Source organism: Salmo salar, chromosome ssa10, assembly GCF_905237065.1.
Source record: "Salmo salar chromosome ssa10, Ssal_v3.1, whole genome shotgun sequence".
In the NCBI taxonomy this organism is placed as follows: Eukaryota; Metazoa; Chordata; class Actinopteri; order Salmoniformes; family Salmonidae; genus Salmo; species Salmo salar.
In genome coordinates, this window is record NC_059451.1 from 32,969,483 (window position 1) to 32,993,764 (window position 24,282).

Below are 24,282 nucleotides of genomic sequence, written 5' to 3' on the forward strand. Positions count from 1 at the left end.
GAACTAAACACAACCCCACTGACGTCTTACTGAACTGAGCACAACCCCCAATGACGTCATACTGAACTGAGAACAACCCCCACTGACATCATGCTGAACTAAACACAACCCCCACGGACGTCATACTAAACTAAACACAACCCCAACCGACATCATACTGAACTAAACACAACCCCCACGGACATTATACTAAACTAAGCACAACCCCCACTGACATCATACTGAACTGAGCACAACCCCCACTGACGTCATACAGAACTAAACACAACCTCCACTGACGTCATACTGACCTAAACACAATCCCCACTGACTTCATACTGAACTAAACACAACCCCCACTGACATCATACTGAACTAAACACAACCCCCACTGATGTCATACTGAACTAAACACAACTCCATTGATTTCGTACTGAACTAAACAAAACCCCCAATGACATTATATTAAACTAAACCCAACCCCCACTGACATTATACTATACTAAACCCAACTCCACTCACTTCATACTGAACTAAACACAACCCCCAATGACATCATACTGAACAAAAAACAACCCCAACCGACGTCATACAGAACTAAACAAACCCCCACTGAAATCATACTGAACTAAACACAACCCCCACTGTCATCAGACTGAACAAAACACAACCCTCACTGACTTCATACAGAACTTAACACAACCCCCACTGACATCATACTGAATTGAACACAACCCCCACTGACATCATACTGAACGAAACACAAGCCCCACTGACTTCGTACTGAACTAAACACAACCCCCAATGACATTATACTAAACTAAACCCAACCCCACTGACTTCATACTGAACTAAACACAACCCTCACTGACTTCATAATAAACTATACCCAACCCCTTCTGACTTCATCCTGAACTAAACACAACGCCACTGACTTCATACTGAACTAAACACAAACCCCAATGACGTCATACTGAACTAAACACAACCCCACTGACGTCTTACTGAACTGAGCACAACCCCCAATGACGTCATACTGATCTGAGAACAACCCCCACTGACATCATGCTGAACTAAACACAACCCCCACGGACGTCATACTAAACTAAACACAACCCCAACCGACATCATACTGAACTAAACACAACCCCCACGGACATTATACTAAACTAAGCACAACCCCCACTGACATCATACTGAACTGAGCACAACCCCCACTGACGTCATACAGAACTAAACACAACCTCCACTGACGTCATACTGACCTAAACACAATCCCCACTGACTTCATACTGAACTAAACACAACCCCCACTGACATCATACTGAACTAAACACAACCCCCACTGATGTCATACTGAACTAAACACAACTCCATTGATTTCGTACTGAACTAAACACAACCCCCAATGACATTATATTAAACTAAACACAACCCCCACTGACATTATACTGAACAAAAAACAACCACTGACATCATACTGAACTAAACACAACCCCCACTGACATCATACTGAACTAAACACAACCCCCACTGACATCATACTGAACAAAAAACAACCCCCACTGACATCATACTGAACAAAAAACAACCCCCACTGACGTCATACTGAACAAAAAACAACCCCCACTGACGTCATACTGAACTAAACACAACCCCCACTGACGTCAATAGTGAACTAAACACAAACCCCACTGACATAACAGTGAACTAAACACAACCCCCACTGACATCATACTGAACTAAACACAAACCCCACTGACATCATTCTGAACTAAACACAACCCCCACTGACATCATACTGAACTAAACACAAACCCCACTGACATCATTCTGAACTAAACACAACCCCCACTGACGTGATTCTGAACTAAACACAACCCCCAATGACTTCATACTGAACTAAACACAACCCCCATTGACGTCATACTGAACTAAACACAACCCTCGCTGACATCATGCTGAACTAAACACAACCCCCGCTGACATCATGCTGAACTAAACAGTACCTCCACTGATGTTATGTTCAACTAAACACAACCCCCACTGACATCAAACAAAACTAAACACAACCCTCTACTGACATCATTCTGAACCAAACACAAACCCCACTGACATCATTCTGAACTAAACACAACCCCCACTGATGTCATACTGAAGTAAACACAACCCCCACTGACGTCATAGTGAACTAAACACAACCCCCCACGGACATTATACTAAACTAAGCACAACCCCCACTGACATCATACTGAACTGAGCACAACCCCCACTGACGTCATACAGAACTAAACACAACCTCCACTGACGTCATACTGACCTAAACACAATCCCCACTGACTTCATACTGAACTAAACACAACCCCCACTGACATCATACTGAACTAAACACAACCCCCACTGATGTCATACTGAACTAAACACAACTCCATTGATTTCGTACTGAACTAAACAAAACCCCCAATGACATTATATTAAACTAAACCCAACCCCCACTGACATTATACTATACTAAACCCAACTCCACTCACTTCATACTGAACTAAACACAACCCCCAATGACATCATACTGAACAAAAAACAACCCCAACCGACGTCATACAGAACTAAACAAACCCCCACTGAAATCATACTGAACTAAACACAACCCCCACTGTCATCAGACTGAACAAAACACAACCCTCACTGACTTCATACAGAACTTAACACAACCCCCACTGACATCATACTGAATTGAACACAACCCCCACTGACTTCATACTGAACTGAACACAACCCCCACTGACGTCATACTGAACTAATCACAACCCCCACTGACGTCATACTGAATTTAGGACAACCCCCACTGACGTCATACTGAACTAAACACAACCCCCACTGATGTCATACTGAACTAAACACAACCCCCACTGACTTCGTACTGAACTAAACACAACCCTCATTGACATCGTACTGAACTAAACACAACTCCAATTGACATCATACTGAACTTTACACAACCCCCACTGACGTCATACTGAACTAAACACAACCCCCACTGACATTATACTAAAATAATCCCAACACAACTGACATCATGCTGAAATAAACACAACCCCCACTGATGTCATAGTGAACTAAAAACAACCCCCACTAACATAATGGTGAACTAAACACAACCCCCACTGATATCATACTGAAATAAACACAAACCCCACTATCATAATAGTGAACTAAACACAACCCCCACTGATGTCATACTGAAGTAAACACAACCCCCACTGACGTCATAGTGAACTAAAAACAACCCCCCACTGACATAATGGTGAACTAAAGACAACCCCCACTGATATCATACTGAACTAAACACAAACCCCACTGACTTCATACTGAACTAAACACAACCCTCACTGACTTCATACTGAACTAAACACAACCCCCACTGACATTATACTAAACTATACCCAACCCCTTCTGACTTCATCCTGAACTAAACACAACGCCACTGACTTCATACTGAACTAATCACAACCCCCACTGACATCATACTGAACTAAACACAAACCCCAATGACGTCATACTGAACTAAACACAACCCCACTGACGTCTTACTGAACTGAGCACAACCCCCAATGACGTCATACTGAACTGAGAACAACCCCCACTGACATCATGCTGAACTAAACACAACCCCAACCGACATCATACTGAACTAAACACAACCCCCACTGATGTCATACTGAACTAAACACAACTCCATTGATTTCGTACTGAACTAAACACAACCCCCAATGACATTATATTAAACTAAACACAACCCCCACTGACATTATACTGAACAAAAACAACCCCCACTGACATCATACTGAACTAAACACAACCCCCACTGACATCATACTGAACTAAACACAACCCCCACTGACATCATACTGAACAAAAAACAACCCCCACTGACATCATACTGAACAAAAAACAACCCCCCACTGACGTCATACTGAACAAAAACAACCCCCACTGACGTCATACTGAACTAAACACAACCCCCACTGACGTCAATAGTGAACTAAACACAAACCCCACTGACATAACAGTGAACTAAACACAACCCCCACTGACATCATACTGAACTAAACACAAACCCCACTGACATCATTCTGAACTAAACACAACCCCCACTGACATCATACTGAACTAAACACAAACCCCACTGACATCATTCTGAACTAAACACAACCCCCACTGACGTGATTCTGAACTAAACACAACCCCCACTGACGTGATTCTGAACTAAACACAACCCCCACTGACATCATACTGAACTTAACACAACCCCCAATGACTTCATACTGAACTAAACACAACCCCCATTGACGTCATACTGAACTAAACACAACCCTCGCTGACATCATGCTGAACTAAACACAACCCCCGCTGACATCATGCTGAACTAAACAGTACCTCCACTGATGTTATGTTCAACTAAACACAACCCCCACTGACATCAAACAAAACTAAACACAACCCTCTACTGACATCATTCTGAACTAAACACAAACCCCACTGACATCATTCTGAACTAAACACAACCCCCACTGATGTCATACTGAAGTAAACACAACCCCCACTGACGTCATAGTGAACTAAAAACAACCCCCACTGACATAATGGTGAACTAAAGACAACCCCCACTGATATCATACTGAACTAAACACAAACCCCACTGACTTCATACTGAACTAAACACAACCCTCACTGACTTCATACTGAACTAAACACAACCCCCACTGACATTATACTAAACTATACCCAACCCCTTCTGACTTCATCCTGAACTAAACACAACGCCACTGACTTCATACTGAACTAATCACAACCCCCACTGACATCATACTGAACTAAACACAAACCCCAATGACGTCATACTGAACTAAACACAACCCCACTGACGTCTTACTGAACTGAGCACAACCCCCAATGACGTCATACTGAACTGAGAACAACCCCCACTGACATCATGCTGAACTAAACACAACCCCAACCGACATCATACTGAACTAAACACAACCCCCACTGATGTCATACTGAACTAAACACAACTCCATTGATTTCGTACTGAACTAAACACAACCCCCAATGACATTATATTAAACTAAACACAACCCCCACTGACATTATACTGAACAAAAAACAACCCCCACTGACATCATACTGAACTAAACACAACCCCCACTGACATCATACTGAACTAAACACAACCCCCACTGACATCATACTGAACAAAAAACAACCCCCACTGACATCATACTGAACAAAAAACAACCCCCCACTGACGTCATACTGAACAAAAAACAACCCCCACTGACGTCATACTGAACTAAACACAACCCCCACTGACGTCAATAGTGAACTAAACACAAACCCCACTGACATAACAGTGAACTAAACACAACCCCCACTGACATCATACTGAACTAAACACAAACCCCACTGACATCATTCTGAACTAAACACAACCCCCACTGACATCATACTGAACTAAACACAAACCCCACTGACATCATTCTGAACTAAACACAACCCCCACTGACGTGATTCTGAACTAAACACAACCCCCACTGACGTGATTCTGAACTAAACACAACCCCCACTGACATCATACTGAACTTAACACAACCCCCAATGACTTCATACTGAACTAAACACAACCCCCATTGACGTCATACTGAACTAAACACAACCCTCGCTGACATCATGCTGAACTAAACACAACCCCCGCTGACATCATGCTGAACTAAACAGTACCTCCACAGATGTTATGTTCAACTAAACACAACCCCCACTGACATCATACAAAACTAAACACAACCCTCTACTGACATCATTCTGAACTAAACACAAACCCCACTGACATCATTCTGAACTAAACACAACCCCCACTGATGTCATACTGAAGTAAACACAACCCCCACTGACGTCATAGTTAACTAAACACAACCCCCACTGACGTCATAGTGAACTAAACACAACCCCCACTGACGTCATAGTGAACTAAACACAACCCCCACTGATATCATACTGAAATAAACACAAACCCCACTGTCATAATAGTGAACTAAACACAACCGCCACTGATGTCATACTGAAGTAAACACAACCCCCACTGACGTCATAGTGAACTAAAAACAACCCCCACTGACATAATGGTGAACTAAACACAACCCTCACTGACTTCATACTGAACTTAACACAACCCTCACTGACTTCATACTGAACTAAACACAACCCCCACTGACATTATACTAAACTATACCCAACCCCTTCTGACTTCATCCTGAACTAAACACAACCCCCAATGACGTCATACTGAACTGAGAACAACCCCCACTGACATCATGCTGAACTAAACACAACCCCCACGGACGTCATACTAAACTAAACACAACCCCAACCGACATCATACTGAACTAAACACAACCCCCACGGACATTATACTAAACTAAGCACAACCCCCACTGACATCATACTGAACTGAGCACAACCCCCACTGACGTCATACAGAACTAAACACAACCTCCACTGACGTCATACTGACCTAAACACAATCCCCACTGACTTCATACTGAACTAAACACAACCCCCACTGACATCATACTGAACTAAACACAACCCCCACTGATGTCATACTGAACTAAACACAACTCCATTGATTTCGTACTGAACTAAACAAAACCCCCAATGACATTATATTAAACTAAACCCAACCCCCACTGACATTATACTATACTAAACCCAACTCCACTCACTTCATACTGAACTAAACACAACCCCCACTGACATCATACTGAACAAAACACAACCCTCACTGACTTCATACAGAACTTAACACAACCCCCACTGAAATCATACTGAACTAAACACAACCCCCACTGTCATCAGACTGAACAAAACACAACCCTCACTGACTTCATACAGAACTTAACACAACCCCCACTGACATCATACTGAATTGAACACAACCCCCACTGACATCATACTGAACGAAACACAAGCCCCACTGACTTCGTACTGAACTAAACACAACCCCCAATGACATTATACTAAACTAAACCCAACCCCACTGACTTCATACTGAACTAAACACAACCCTCACTGACTTCATAATAAACTATACCCAACCCCTTCTGACTTCATCCTGAACTAAACACAACGCCACTGACTTCATACTGAACTAAACACAAACCCCAATGACGTCATACTGAACTAAACACAACCCCACTGACGTCTTACTGAACTGAGCACAACCCCCAATGACGTCATACTGAACTGAGAACAACCCCCACTGACATCATGCTGAACTAAACACAAACCCCACGGACGTCATACTAAACTAAACACAACCCCAACCGACATCATACTGAACTAAACACAACCCCCACGGACATTATACTAAACTAAGCACAACCCCCACTGACATCATACTGAACTGAGCACAACCCCCACTGACGTCATACAGAACTAAACACAACCTCCACTGACGTCATACTGACCTAAACACAATCCCCACTGACTTCATACTGAACTAAACACAACCCCCACTGACATCATACTGAACTAAACACAACCCCCACTGATGTCATACTGAACTAAACACAACTCCATTGATTTCGTACTGAACTAAACACAACCCCCAATGACATTATATTAAACTAAACACAACCCCCACTGACATTATACTGAACAAAAAACAACCCCCACTGACATCATACTGAACTAAACACAACCCCCACTGACATCATACTGAACTAAACACAACCCCCACTGACATCATACTGAACAAAAACAAACCCCCACTGACATCATACTGAACAAAAACAACCCCCACTGACGTCATACTGAACAAAAAACAACCCCCACTGACGTCATACTGAACTAAACACAACCCCCACTGACGTCAATAGTGAACTAAACACAAACCCCACTGACATAACAGTGAACTAAACACAACCCCCACTGACATCATACTGAACTAAACACAAACCCCACTGACATCATTCTGAACTAAACACAACCCCCACTGACATCATACTGAACTAAACACAAACCCCACTGACATCATTCTGAACTAAACACAACCCCCACTGACGTGATTCTGAACTAAACACAACCCCCAATGACTTCATACTGAACTAAACACAACCCCCATTGACGTCATACTGAACTAAACACAACCCTCGCTGACATCATGCTGAACTAAACACAACCCCCGCTGACATCATGCTGAACTAAACAGTACCTCCACTGATGTTATGTTCAACTAAACACAACCCCCACTGACATCAAACAAAACTAAACACAACCCTCTACTGACATCATTCTGAACCAAACACAAACCCCACTGACATCATTCTGAACTAAACACAACCCCCACTGATGTCATACTGAAGTAAACACAACCCCCACTGACGTCATAGTGAACTAAACACAACCCCCACGGACATTATACTAAACTAAGCACAACCCCCACTGACATCATACTGAACTGAGCACAACCCCCACTGACGTCATACAGAACTAAACACAACCTCCACTGACGTCATACTGACCTAAACACAATCCCCACTGACTTCATACTGAACTAAACACAACCCCCACTGACATCATACTGAACTAAACACAACCCCCACTGATGTCATACTGAACTAAACACAACTCCATTGATTTCGTACTGAACTAAACAAAACCCCCAATGACATTATATTAAACTAAACCCAACCCCCACTGACATTATACTATACTAAACCCAACTCCACTCACTTCATACTGAACTAAACACAACCCCCAATGACATCATACTGAACAAAAAACAACCCCAACCGACGTCATACAGAACTAAACAAACCCCCACTGAAATCATACTGAACTAAACACAACCCCCACTGTCATCAGACTGAACAAAACACAACCCTCACTGACTTCATACAGAACTTAACACAACCCCCACTGACATCATACTGAATTGAACACAACCCCCACTGACATCATACTGAACGAAACACAAGCCCCACTGACTTCGTACTGAACTAAACACAACCCCCAATGACATTATACTAAACTAAACCCAACCCCACTGACTTCATACTGAACTAAACACAACCCCCACAGACGTCATACTGAACTAAACACAACCCCCACTGACATCATACCGAACTAAACCCTACCCCACTGACATTATACTAAACTAAACACAACCCCCACTGACATCATACTGAACAATAAACACAACCCCCACTGACATCATACTGAACTAAACACAACCCCCACTGAAATCATACTGAACTAAACACAACCCCCACTGATGTCGTACTGAACTAAACACAACCTCCACTGACATCATACTGAACTAAACACAACCCCCACTGAAATCATACTGAACTAAACACAACCCCCACTGATATCATACTGAAATAAACACAAACCCCACTGTCATAATAGTGAACTAAACACAACCCCCACTGACGTCATAGTGAACTAAACACAACCCCCACTGACGTCATAGTGAACTAAACACAACCCCCACTGATATCATACTGAAATAAACACAAACCCCACTGTCATAATAGTGAACTAAACACAACCCCCACTGATGTCATACTGAAGTAAACACAACCCCCACTGACGTCATAGTGAACTAAAAACAACCCCCACTGACATAATGGTGAACTAAAGACAACCCCCACTGATATCATACTGAACTAAACACAAACCCCACTGACTTCATACTGAACTAAACACAACCCTCACTGACTTCATACTGAACTAAACACAACCCCCACTGACATTATACTAAACTATACCCAACCCCTTCTGACTTCATCCTGAACTAAACACAACGCCACTGACTTCATACTGAACTAATCACAACCCCCACTGACATCATACTGAACTAAACACAAACCCCAATGACGTCATACTGAACTAAACACAACCCCACTGACGTCTTACTGAACTGAGCACAACCCCCAATGACGTCATACTGAACTGAGAACAACCCCCACTGACATCATGCTGAACTAAACACAACCCCAACCGACATCATACTGAACTAAACACAACCCCCACTGATGTCATACTGAACTAAACACAACCCCCAATGACATTATATTAAACTAAACACAACCCCCAATGACATTATATTAAACTAAACACAACCCCCACTGACATTATACTGAACAAAAAACAACCCCCACTGACATCATACTGAACTAAACACAACCCCCACTGACATCATACTGAACTAAACACAACCCCCACTGACATCATACTGAACAAAAAACAACCCCCACTGACATCATACTGAACAAAAAACAACCCCCCACTGACGTCATACTGAACAAAAAACAACCCCCACTGACGTCATACTGAACTAAACACAACCCCCACTGACGTCAATAGTGAACTAAACACAAACCCCACTGACATAACAGTGAACTAAACACAACCCCCACTGACATCATACTGAACTAAACACAAACCCCACTGACATCATTCTGAACTAAACACAACCCCCACTGACATCATACTGAACTAAACACAAACCCCACTGACATCATTCTGAACTAAACACAACCCCCACTGACGTGATTCTGAACTAAACACAACCCCCACTGACGTGATTCTGAACTAAACACAACCCCCACTGACATCATACTGAACTTAACACAACCCCCAATGACTTCATACTGAACTAAACACAACCCCCATTGACGTCATACTGAACTAAACACAACCCTCGCTGACATCATGCTGAACTAAACACAACCCCCGCTGACATCATGCTGAACTAAACAGTACCTCCACTGATGTTATGTTCAACTAAACACAACCCCCACTGACATCAAACAAAACTAAACACAACCCTCTACTGACATCATTCTGAACTAAACACAAACCCCACTGACATCATTCTGAACTAAACACAACCCCCACTGATGTCATACTGAAGTAAACACAACCCCCACTGACGTCATAGTTAACTAAACACAACCCCCACTGACGTCATAGTGAACTAAACACAACCCCCACTGACGTCATAGTGAACTAAACACAACCCCCACTGATATCATACTGAAATAAACACAAACCCCACTGTCATAATAGTGAACTAAACACAACCGCCACTGATGTCATACTGAAGTAAACACAACCCCCACTGACGTCATAGTGAACTAAAAACAACCCCCACTGACATAATGGTGAACTAAACACAACCCTCACTGACTTCATACTGAACTTAACACAACCCTCACTGACTTCATACTGAACTAAACACAACCCCCACTGACATTATACTAAACTATACCCAACCCCTTCTGACTTCATCCTGAACTAAACACAACCCCCAATGACGTCATACTGAACTGAGAACAACCCCCACTGACATCATGCTGAACAAAAAACAACCCCAACCGACGTCATACAGAACTAAACAAACCCCCACTGAAATCATACTGAACTAAACACAACCCCCACTGTCATCAGACTGAACAAAACACAACCCTCACTGACTTCATACAGAACTTAACACAACCCCCACTGAAATCATACTGAACTAAACACAACCCCCACTGTCATCAGACTGAACAAAACACAACCCTCACTGACTTCATACAGAACTTAACACAACCCCCACTGACATCATACTGAATTGAACACAACCCCCACTGACATCATACTGAACGAAACACAAGCCCCACTGACTTCGTACTGAACTAAACACAACCCCCAATGACATTATACTAAACTAAACCCAACCCCACTGACTTCATACTGAACTAAACACAACCCTCACTGACTTCATAATAAACTATACCCAACCCCTTCTGACTTCATCCTGAACTAAACACAACGCCACTGACTTCATACTGAACTAAACACAAACACCAATGACGTCATACTGAACTAAACACAACCCCACTGACGTCTTACTGAACTGAGCACAACCCCCAATGACGTCATACTGAACTGAGAACAACCCCCACTGACATCATGCTGAACTAAACACAAACCCCACGGACGTCATACTAAACTAAACACAACCCCAACCGACATCATACTGAACTAAACACAACCCCCACGGACATTATACTAAACTAAGCACAACCCCCACTGACATCATACTGAACTGAGCACAACCCCCACTGACGTCATACAGAACTAAACACAACCTCCACTGACGTCATACTGACCTAAACACAATCCCCACTGACTTCATACTGAACTAAACACAACCCCCACTGACATCATACTGAACTAAACACAACCCCCACTGATGTCATACTGAACTAAACACAACTCCATTGATTTCGTACTGAACTAAACACAACCCCCAATGACATTATATTAAACTAAACACAACCCCCACTGATGTCATACTGAACTAAACACAACTCCATTGATTTCGTACTGAACTAAACACAACCCCCAATGACATTATATTAAACTAAACACAACCCCCACTGACATTATACTGAACAAAAAACAACCCCCACTGACATCATACTGAACTAAACACAACCCCCACTGACATCATACTGAACTAAACACAACCCCCACTGACATCATACTGAACAAAAAACAACCCCCACTGACATCATACTGAACAAAAAACAACCCCCACTGACGTCATACTGAACAAAAAACAACCCCCACTGACGTCATACTGAACTAAACACAACCCCCACTGACGTCAATAGTGAACTAAACACAAACCCCACTGACATAACAGTGAACTAAACACAACCCCCACTGACATCATACTGAACTAAACACAAACCCCACTGACATCATTCTGAACTAAACACAACCCCCACTGACATCATACTGAACTAAACACAAACCCCACTGACATCATTCTGAACTAAACACAACCCCCACTGACGTGATTCTGAACTAAACACAACCCCCAATGACTTCATACTGAACTAAACACAACCCCCATTGACGTCATACTGAACTAAACACAACCCTCGCTGACATCATGCTGAACTAAACACAACCCCCGCTGACATCATGCTGAACTAAACAGTACCTCCACTGATGTTATGTTCAACTAAACACAACCCCCACTGACATCAAACAAAACTAAACACAACCCTCTACTGACATCATTCTGAACCAAACACAAACCCCACTGACATCATTCTGAACTAAACACAACCCCCACTGATGTCATACTGAAGTAAACACAACCCCCACTGACGTCATAGTGAACTAAACACAACCCCCACGGACATTATACTAAACTAAGCACAACCCCCACTGACATCATACTGAACTGAGCACAACCCCCACTGACGTCATACAGAACTAAACACAACCTCCACTGACGTCATACTGACCTAAACACAATCCCCACTGACTTCATACTGAACTAAACACAACCCCCACTGACATCATACTGAACTAAACACAACCCCCACTGATGTCATACTGAACTAAACACAACCCCATTGATTTCGTACTGAACTAAACAAAACCCCCAATGACATTATATTAAACTAAACACAACCCCCACGGACATTATACTAAACTAAACACAACTCCACTGACATCATACTGAACTAAGCACAACCCCCAATGACGTCATACAGAACAAACACAACCCCAACCGACGTCATACAGAACTAAACAAACCCCCACTGAAATCATACAGAACTTAACACAACCCCCACTGACATCATACTGAACTGAACACAACCCCCACTGACATCATACTGAACGAAACACAAGCCCCACTGACTTCGTACTGAACTAAACACAACCCCCAATGACATTATACTAAACTAAACCCAACCCCACTGACTTCATACTGAACTAAACACAACCCCCACAGACGTCATACTGAACTAAACACAACCCCCACTGACATCATACCGAACTAAACCCTACCCCACTGACATTATACTAAACTAAACACAACCCCCACTGACATCATACTGAACAATAAACACAACCCCCACTGACATCATACTGAACTAAACACAACCCCCACTGAAATCATACTGAACTAAACACAACCCCCACTGATGTCGTACTGAACTAAACACAACCCCCACTGACATCATACTGAACTAAACACAACCCCCACTGAAATCATACTGAACTAAACACAACCCCCACTGATGTCGTACTGAACTAAACACAACCCCCACTGACGTTGTACTGAACTAATCACAACCCCCACTGACATCATACTGAATTGAACACAACCCCCACTGACTTCATAGTGAACTGAACACAACCCCCACTGACGTCATACTGAACTAATCACAACCCCCACTGACGTCATACTGAATTTAGGACAACCCCCACTGACGTCATACTGAACTAAACACAACCCCAACTGACGTCATACTGAACTAAACACAACCCCCACTGATGTCATACTGAACTAAACACAACCCCCACTGACTTCGTACTGAACTAAACACAACCCTCATTGACATCGTACTGAACTAAACACAACTCCAATTGACATCATACTGAACTTTACACAACCCCCACTGACGTCATACTGAACTAAACACAACCCCCACTGACATTATACTAAAATAATCCCAACACAACTGACATCATGCTGAAATAAACACAACCCCCACTGATGTCATAGTGAACTAAAAACAACCCCCACTAACATAATGGTGAACTAAACACAACCCCCACTGATATCATACTGAAATAAACACAAACCCCACTGTCATAATAGTGAACTAAACACAACCCCCACTGACGTCATAGTGAACTAAACACAACCCCCACTGACGTCATAGTGAACTAAACACAACCCCCACTGATATCATACTGAAATAAACACAAACCCCACTGTCATAATAGTGAACTAAACACAACCCCCACTGATGTCATACTGAAGTAAACACAACCCCCACTGACGTCATAGTGAACTAAAAACAACCCCCACTGACATAATGGTGAACTAAAGACAACCCCCACTGATATCATACTGAACTAAACACAAACCCCACTGACTTCATACTGAACTAAACACAACCCTCACTGACTTCATACTGAACTAAACACAACCCCCACTGACATTATACTAAACTATACCCAACCCCTTCTGACTTCATCCTGAACTAAACACAACGCCACTGACTTCATACTGAACTAATCACAACCCCCACTGACATCATACTGAACTAAACACAAACCCCAATGACGTCATACTGAACTAAACACAACCCCACTGACGTCTTACTGAACTGAGCACAACCCCCAATGACGTCATACTGAACTGAGAACAACCCCCACTGACATCATGCTGAACTAAACACAACCCCAACCGACATCATACTGAACTAAACACAACCCCCACGGACATTATACTAAACTAAGCACAACCCCCACTGACATCATACTGAACTGAGCACAACCCCCACTGACTTCATACTGAACTAAACACAACCCCCACTGACATCATACTGAACTAAACACAACCCCCACTGATGTCATACTGAACTAAACACAACTCCATTGATTTCGTACTGAACTAAACACAACCCCCAATGACATTATATTAAACTAAACACAACCCCCACTGACATTATACTGAACAAAAAACAACCCCCACTGACATCATACTGAACTAAACACAACCCCCACTGACATCATACTGAACTAAACACAACCCCCACTGACATCATACTGAACAAAAAACAACCCCCACTGACATCATACTGAACAAAAAACAACCCCCACTGACGTCATACTGAACAAAAAACAACCCCCACTGACGTCATACTGAACTAAACACAACCCCCACTGACGTCAATAGTGAACTAAACACAAACCCCACTGACATAACAGTGAACTAAACACAACCCCCACTGACATCATACTGAACTAAACACAAATGAATATTCTGACTAAAACAACCCCCACTGACATCATACTGAACTAAACACAAACCCCACTGACATCATTCTGAACTAAACACAACCCCCACTGACGTGATTCTGAACTAAACACAACCCCCACTGACATCATACTGAACTTAACACAACCCCCAATGACTTCATACTGAACTAAACACAACCCCCATTGACGTCATACTGAACTAAACACAACCCTCGCTGACATCATGCTGAACTAAACACAACCCCCGCTGACATCATGCTGAACTAAACAGTACCTCCACTGATGTTATGTTCAACTAAACACAACCCCCACTGACATCAAACAAAACTAAACACAACCCTCTACTGACATCATTCTGAACTAAACACAAACCCCACTGACATCATTCTGAACTAAACACAACCCCCACTGATGTCATACTGAAGTAAACACAACCCCCACTGACGTCATAGTTAACTAAACACAACCCCCACTGACGTCATAGTGAACTAAACACAACCCCCACTGACGTCATAGTGAACTAAACACAACCCCCACTGATATCATACTGAAATAAACACAAACCCCACTGTCATAATAGTGAACTAAACACAACCCCCACTGATGTCATACTGAAGTAAACACAACCCCCACTGACGTCATAGTGAACTAAAAACAACCCCCACTGACATAATGGTGAACTTAACACAACCCTCACTGACTTCATACTGAACTAAACACAACCCCCACTGACATTATACTAAACTATACCCAACCCCTTCTGACTTCATCCTGAACTAAACACAAACCCCAATGACGTCATACTGAACAAAACACAACACCCACTGACATCATACTAAACTAAACAGTACCTCCACTGATGTTATGTTCAACTAAACAGAACCCTCACTGACATCAAACAAAACTAAACACAACCCTGTACTGACATCATACTGAACTAAACACAACCCCCACTGATGTCATACTGAACTAAACACAACCCCCACTGACATCATAGTGAACTAAAAACAACCCCCACTGACATCACACTGAACTAAACACAACCCCCACTGATGTCATACTGAACTAAACACAACCCCCACTGTCATCATACTGAACTGAACCCAACCCCCACTGACGTCATACTGAACTAAACACAACCCCCACTGAAATCAATCTGAACTGAACACAACCCCCACTGACATCATCCTAAACTAAACACAACCCTCACTGACGTCATAGTGAACTAAACACAACCCTCACTGACGTCATAGTGAACTAAACACAACCCCCACTGACGTCATAGTGAACTAAACACAATTCCACTGACTTCGTACTGAACTAAATACAATCCCCACTGTCATTATACTAAACTAAACACAACCCCCACTGACGTCATACTGAACTAAACACAACCCCCACTGACGTCATACTGAACTAAACACAACCGCCGCTGACATCATACTGAACTAAACACAACCCCCACTGACGTCACACTGAACTAAACACAACCCCCACTGACATCATACTGAACTAAACACAACCCCCACTGACATCATACTAAACTAAACACAAAAACCACTGACATAATACTAAACTAAAGACAACCCCGTACTGACATCATACTGAACTAAACACAACCCCCCTTAAATCATACTGAACTAAACACAACCCCCCTTAAATCATACTGAACTAAACACAACCCCCACTGGCATCATACTGAACTAAACACAACCCCCACTGACATCATACTGAACTAAACACAACCCCCACTGAAATCATACGGAACTAAACACAACCCCCAATGACATCATACTGAACACAACACCCGCTGACATCATACTGAACTAAACACAACACCCACTGACATCATACTGAACTAAACACAACCCCCAATGACATCATACTGAAAGAAACACAACCCCCACTGACATCATACTGAACTAAACACAACTACACTGACTTCGTAGTGAACTAAACACAACCCCACTGACTTAATACTGAACTAAACACAACCCCCACTGACATCATACTGAACTAAACACAACCCCCAACGACATCATACTGAACGAAACATAACCCCCACTGACATCATACTGAACTAAACACAACCCCACTGACATCATACTGATCTTAACACAACCCCACTGACTTCATACCGAACTAAACACATCCCCCACTGACATCATACTGAACTAAACACAACCCCCACTGACGTCATACTGAACAAAAGACAACTCCACTGACTTCGTACTGAACTAAACACATCCCCCACTGACATTATACTAAACTAAACCCAACCCCTTCTGACTTCATCTTGAACTAAACACAACCCCACTGATGTCATCCTGAACTAATCAAAATCCCCACTAATGTCATAGTGAACTAAACACAACCCCCACTGACATCATACTGAACTAAACACATCTGCCACTGACATCATACTGAACTAAACACAACCCCCACTGACATCATACTGAACTAAACAGTACCTCCACTGATGTTATGTTGAACTAAACACAACCCCCACTGACATCATACTGAACTAAACACAACCCCCACTGACGTCACACTGAACTAAACACAACCCCGTACTGACTTCATACTGAAATTAACACAACCCCCACTGATGTCATACTTAACTAAACACAACCCCCACTGATGTCATAGTGAACTAAAAACAAACCCCACTGATGTCATAGTGAACTAAACACAACCCCCACTGACATAATAGTGAACTAAACACAACCCAACTGAAATCATACTGAACTAAACACAACCCCCACTGACGTCATACTGAACTAATCACAACCCCCATTGACATCATACTGAACTAAACACAACCCCCACTGACGTCATTGTGAACTAAACACAACCACCTCTGACGTCATAGCGAACTAAACACAACCCTCATTGACATCATACAGAACTTAACACAACCCCAATTGACATCATACTGACCACAACCCCCACTGACGTCATACTGAACTTAACCCAACCCCACTGACGTCATACTGAACTTAACCCAACCCCACTGACGTCATAGTGAACTAAACCCAACCCCCAAGGACGTCATACTGAACTGAGCCCAACCCCACTGACGTCATACTGAACTTAACCCAACCCCACTGACGTCATAGTGAACTAAACCCAACCCCCAAGGACGTCATACTGAACTGAGCACAACCCCCACTGACGTCATGCTGAATTAATCAAACCCCCCACTGACATCATACTGAACTAAACACAACCCTACTGACGTCTTACTGAACTGAGCACAACCCCCAATGACGTCATACTGAACTGAGCACAACCCCCACTGACATCATACTGAACTAAACACAACCCCCACGGACGTCATACTAAACTAAACACAACCCCAACCGACATCATACTGAACTAAACACAACCCCCACGGACATTATACTAAACTAAGCACAACCCCCACTGACATCATACTGAACTAAACACAACCCCCACGGACGTCATACTAAACTAAACACAACCCCAACCGACATCATACTGAACTAAACACAACCCCCACGGACATTATACTAAACTAAGCACAACCCCCACTGACATCATACTGAACTGAGCACAACCCCCACTGACATCATACAGAACTGAACACAATCCCCACTGACATCATACTGAACTAAACACAACCCCCACTGACATCATACTGAACTAAACACAACCCCCACTGATTTCGTACTGGACTAAACACAACCCCCAATGACATTATATTAAACTAAACCCAACACCACTGACATCATGCTGAACTAAACACAACCCCCACTGACATTATACTATACTAAACCCAACCCCACTCACTTCATACTGAACTAAACACAACCCCCAGTGACATCATACTGAACTAAACACAACCCCCACTGACATCATACTGAACTAAACACAACTCCACTGACTTCGTACTGAACTAAACACAACCCCACTGACATCATACTGAACTAAATACAACCCCCACTGATGTCAATAGTGAACTAAACACAACCCCCACTGACATAACAGTGAACTAAACACAACCCTCACTGACATCATACTGAACTAAACACAACCCCCACTGACGTCATAGTGAACTAAACACAACCCCCACTGACATCATACTGAACTAAACACAACCCCCACTGACGTGATTCTGAACTAAACACAACCCCCAATGACTTCATACTGAACTAAACACAACCCCCACTGACGTGATTCTGAACTAAACACAACCCCCACTGACATCATACTGAACTAAACACAACCCCCAATGATAAAACACAGCATACACAAGTTTCATATGGTTCAGAAAAAGAACCACACAATCATTCACTCAAACAAACACACTCGTACCTTCCTGGGGCACACTGGCGTTCCTCGCATTGTCTCGTTCCTCTGCGGTCTCATTGGACACGGATGTGCCGCTCTTGGTCCTCCGCAGGACACTGAATGCACGGTTCAACCGCCTGAAGGAGCGGCTCCTGACCGAGGTGCGGTCATAGTTTCGGACTGAGGGGACAGAGAGACAGGGGCACACTTTATAGAGCAACTCTGTTCTGACTGAACATGCCTGGACAAGTCTCTGAGCCTGCCTCACCACAGCCAATCAGATGCCTGAGATCTCTCGTTCCCTCTGCCTCTAAAAAATCCATAACAACAGCTTGAACACATCTGTTTTAGAGAATCCAATCAAAATCATTCATGAATTCCCCAAACACTAATTTGTTTGTCATTATGTCAAAGCTGAGAAACAGGATGTAGGGGGCCTATAAACTCTGCAGGGGTGATGAGCTTCGTAAACTGCAGCAGTCATGTTTCATGTAATCAACAGATAAAACTTGGTGCAGTATAAATACACCAGTCTGACCCTACTATAGTCTACTGAGATTCTGACAGGGAGTGTGGCTCTACCAGAGTGGAGCAGGCTGCAGTGGAGTGTGAGCCCCAGCCTGGCTCCCCTGAAAGCGGGGCAGTGAGCCTCTGCAACGCCCCTCGCTCTGCGGGCCTGGAGAGTTGCATAGGCCTCCTGACAGCCACATTATTCTTTAAAAGCACCCAGCTCTTCTGCAGATGACAGCTTGTTCAGCAGCAGTGGCTCTGCATGGCGGTGGGTGCTCTGCTCGGCGGCCCGGGCCAAAAGTGCTGTTGCAGCGTTATTTGGTGTCCCCACCGGCAGTGCGTTCACATTGAGAAGGGGATGTGAGTGAGTACAACAGGTGTGAGTGGCTCCAGGGTTCACAGGTGGGATGAGTGGAGGGTGAGGGCCTATCACGTCATTCAATATTAATGGAACTGGGCTGTGTTAAATTCTCATTCCACCCACTCTCACTTCCTCTCTTTACATTCTCTCTCTCTCTCTCTCTCTCTCTCTCTCTCTCTCTCTCTCTCTCTCTCTCTCTGTCTCTGTCTGTCTGTCTGTCTGTCTGTCTCTTTCTCTCTCTCTCTGCATGCTGGGAGTGTTTGGTGCATGCTGGGAATTGTGTGAGTGGTGTGTAGAGTTAGATATCTTGGTTTTTCTTTTATGTTTCCCTTTCTTGGTGATATATTTTTTTCCCCCTTCCTATGCATGATTAAGGTTATCATTGTTTTTATTTAGTTGTTGTGGTAGAATTAAGTATATTGTTTTTTGTGTCGAAATGACCCTGGTTTTGGCGGGGATGGCGACCCACATGGGGACGCAGTCCCTGTCACTTCGGCACGGCTTTAGGTGTGTTACTGAAGCTACTGTCACTGTGGAGGAGTTTCTGGTCGTCGTAGGAGAGAAGGTAGGATATGAGAATGTTGCTTATGCATCACGGGTGAATAAAGCGGTGGTGGTTTTTCTTAAAGAAGAGCGCCTTGTTGATCGTATGGTTGAGCACGGCGTACTTCTTAAAGGAATGTTTATTCAAGTTACGCCGGGTAACGATTTCCAATGTACCGCCGTTTATTCCCAATGAGCTATTGGAGTGCGAGTTATTGTGATTTGGGAAGTTCGCAAGTTCAATTAAGATTGTCCTGTTGGGTTGCAAACACCCGGCTTTGAAACAGGTTATGTCGTTTCGGCGACAGGTGTTTATGTTTTTGGATTCACCAGAGCAGACTTTGAAGTTATCGTTTAAAGTCAAGTATGATGACAGACTGTATATGGCTTATGCTAGTACGGGTAGTCAATGGTGTTTTGAGTGTGGTGATGTTGGCCATAAGCGACATGCTTGCCCGAAAAGGGAGAAGGCAGAGGGAGGGGCGCAGGTGGTCCTCGTAACGCCTGGGCCCACTGATGTAGGGAGAGGTGGTCCTCGTAACGCCTGGGCCAACTGATGTAGGGAGAGGTGGTCCTCGTAACGCCTGGGCCCACTGATGTAGGGAGAGGTGGGCCTCGTAACGCCTGGGCCCACTGATGTAGGGAGAGGTGGGCCTCGTAACGCCTGGGCCCACTGATGTAGGGAGAGGTGGGCCTCGTAACGCCTGGGCCCACTGATGTAGGGAGAGGTGGTCCTCGTAACGCCTGGGCCCACTGATGTAGGGAGAGGTGGTCCTCGTAACGCCTGGGCCCACTGATGTAGGGAGAGGTGGTCCTCGTAACGCCTGGGCCCACTGATGTAGGGAGAGGTGGGCCGACAACGGTAGAGCAGCCACAAGCACCTGCTGCTGAGGAACAAGTTATCCATGTTGAGGACACGGAGTTGCAACTTGTGTTAGAGGGAAATGTTATGCAGCAGAAAAATATTGTTGTAGAAGGTAAGGATGGATCTGAAGAGCCATTTCCTCAGACTGGTAAGGAGTTGCCCAGTACGAGTGCTGGGGTACAGGAGGGGGTTCATGTGGAGCTAATCTCCCAGGTAGTGGAGGAGATGCCCACTATGAGTAATGATGTACAGGAGGGGGTTCAGGTGGGGCTAGTCTCCCAGGTAGTGGAGGAGATGCCTGGTATGAGTGATGGGGTGCAAGTGGGGAGTGTTGAGAGGGATGTGACAGAAGAGTCAGGGGTCTGTGGCCTCAGTTGAGGAGGATCAGGAGAAGGATATCTCTATTGATAAGAGAGTAGCTGGTGACGACTCAATTTACAGTCTAGAGGAGGTAAATGAGTTCCTGGATCAGACTTTTGGGAAATCTGTCAAATTGGCAGATTTTTTTGATGTTGATAAGTTTGTGAGGTCAGCTGTGATGTTACAGAAGACGGTGGGGTTAGACCAGTTGAGTGAGAAGAAGCGTTTTCGCTTGAGGAAATTTGTTACTGCTGTTACAGCAGCAAAAGGTAGTGGGAAACGTGGTCAGGTTAAGAGAAAATTAAAATAATGATGATGATCATCCCTCATAGGGTGTCTTCTTTTTTCTCTTTGGTTTCTCTGTGGTTTCTTCTGCTTTTCCTTTCTCTTTTCTATATGGAGGTACTAAGGGTAGGTTCTCTTAATATTATTGGGATAAGGGACAGGAATAAGAGGGCTTGGGTATTAGAAGTAATAAAACAGAAAAGACTTAATGTAGTTTTTCTACAGGAGACACATAGTGATGAGGAAAATAAGGTTGACTGGGGTATGTGGTGGGAGGGGCAGCGTATACTCAGTCATGGTACTAATTTCAGCGCTGGGGTGGCAATTTTGTTTTCCTCAGGCTTAGGGGTGACTGTGGTATCTACAACAGAGATTGTCAAGGGACGGGTTTTATTGGTCAAGGTGGATGTTATGATTTTATTTTATGTTTCTGCTCTTAATGAGGGTACAGAGCGTATTGCTGTATTTGATCAAATAAAGGAAACCTTAAGACAGTGTGACCAAGAGGGGTGTTTGGTTTTTGAGGGGGACTGGAATTGTACAGTAGATTTTACTGTTGACCACACTGCTGAAGAATCTCATCTGCGGTCAGCCACTTGCCTGTCTGGTCTATTAACTGAGTTTGAGCTTTCTGATGTGTGGAGAGTCAGGAATGCAAAAGTTAGGCAGTACACATGGCTAAAAGTTAATGAAGGTGGTGTCAATGCAGCAAGGTTAGACAGGTTGTATGTATCTGATCAATACTGTAGTAGGGTTGGAAGGTTAGACAGGTTGTATGTATCTGATCACTACTGTAGTAGGGTTGGAAGGTTAGACAGGTTGTATGTATCTGATCACTACTGTAGTAGGGTTGGAAGGTTAGACAGGTTGTATGTATCTGATCACTACTGTAGTAGGGTTGGAAGGTTAGACAGGTTGTATGTATCTGATCACAACTGTAGTAGGGTCGGAAGGTTAGACAGGTTGTATGTATCTGATCACTACTGTAGTAGGGTCGGAAGGTTAGACAGGTTGTATGTATCTGATCACTACTGTAGTAGGGTTGGAAGGTTAGACAGGTTGTATGTATCTGATCACTACTGTAGTAGGGTTGGAAGGTTAGACAGGTTGTATGTATCTGAGCACTACTGTAGTAGGGTTGGAAGGTTAGACA

At 43.6% G+C, this 24,282-nt stretch overlaps 1 protein-coding gene across 5 annotated transcripts in view; it reads right to left on the minus strand.

Annotated features, from left to right (window-relative positions):
* LOC106560268 (E3 ubiquitin-protein ligase LNX) overlaps window positions 1-24,282 on the minus strand; it is a 93,363-nt gene that overhangs the window by 24,688 nt on the left and 44,393 nt on the right. For all 5 annotated transcript variants that reach the window (XM_014122978.2, XM_014122977.2, XM_014122981.2 and 2 more), the window contains one exon: window positions 20,230-20,385. In XM_014122978.2, the coding sequence (XP_013978453.2) occupies window positions 20,230-20,385 (156 nt within the window). The remainder of the gene's footprint in view (window positions 1-20,229; window positions 20,386-24,282) is intronic.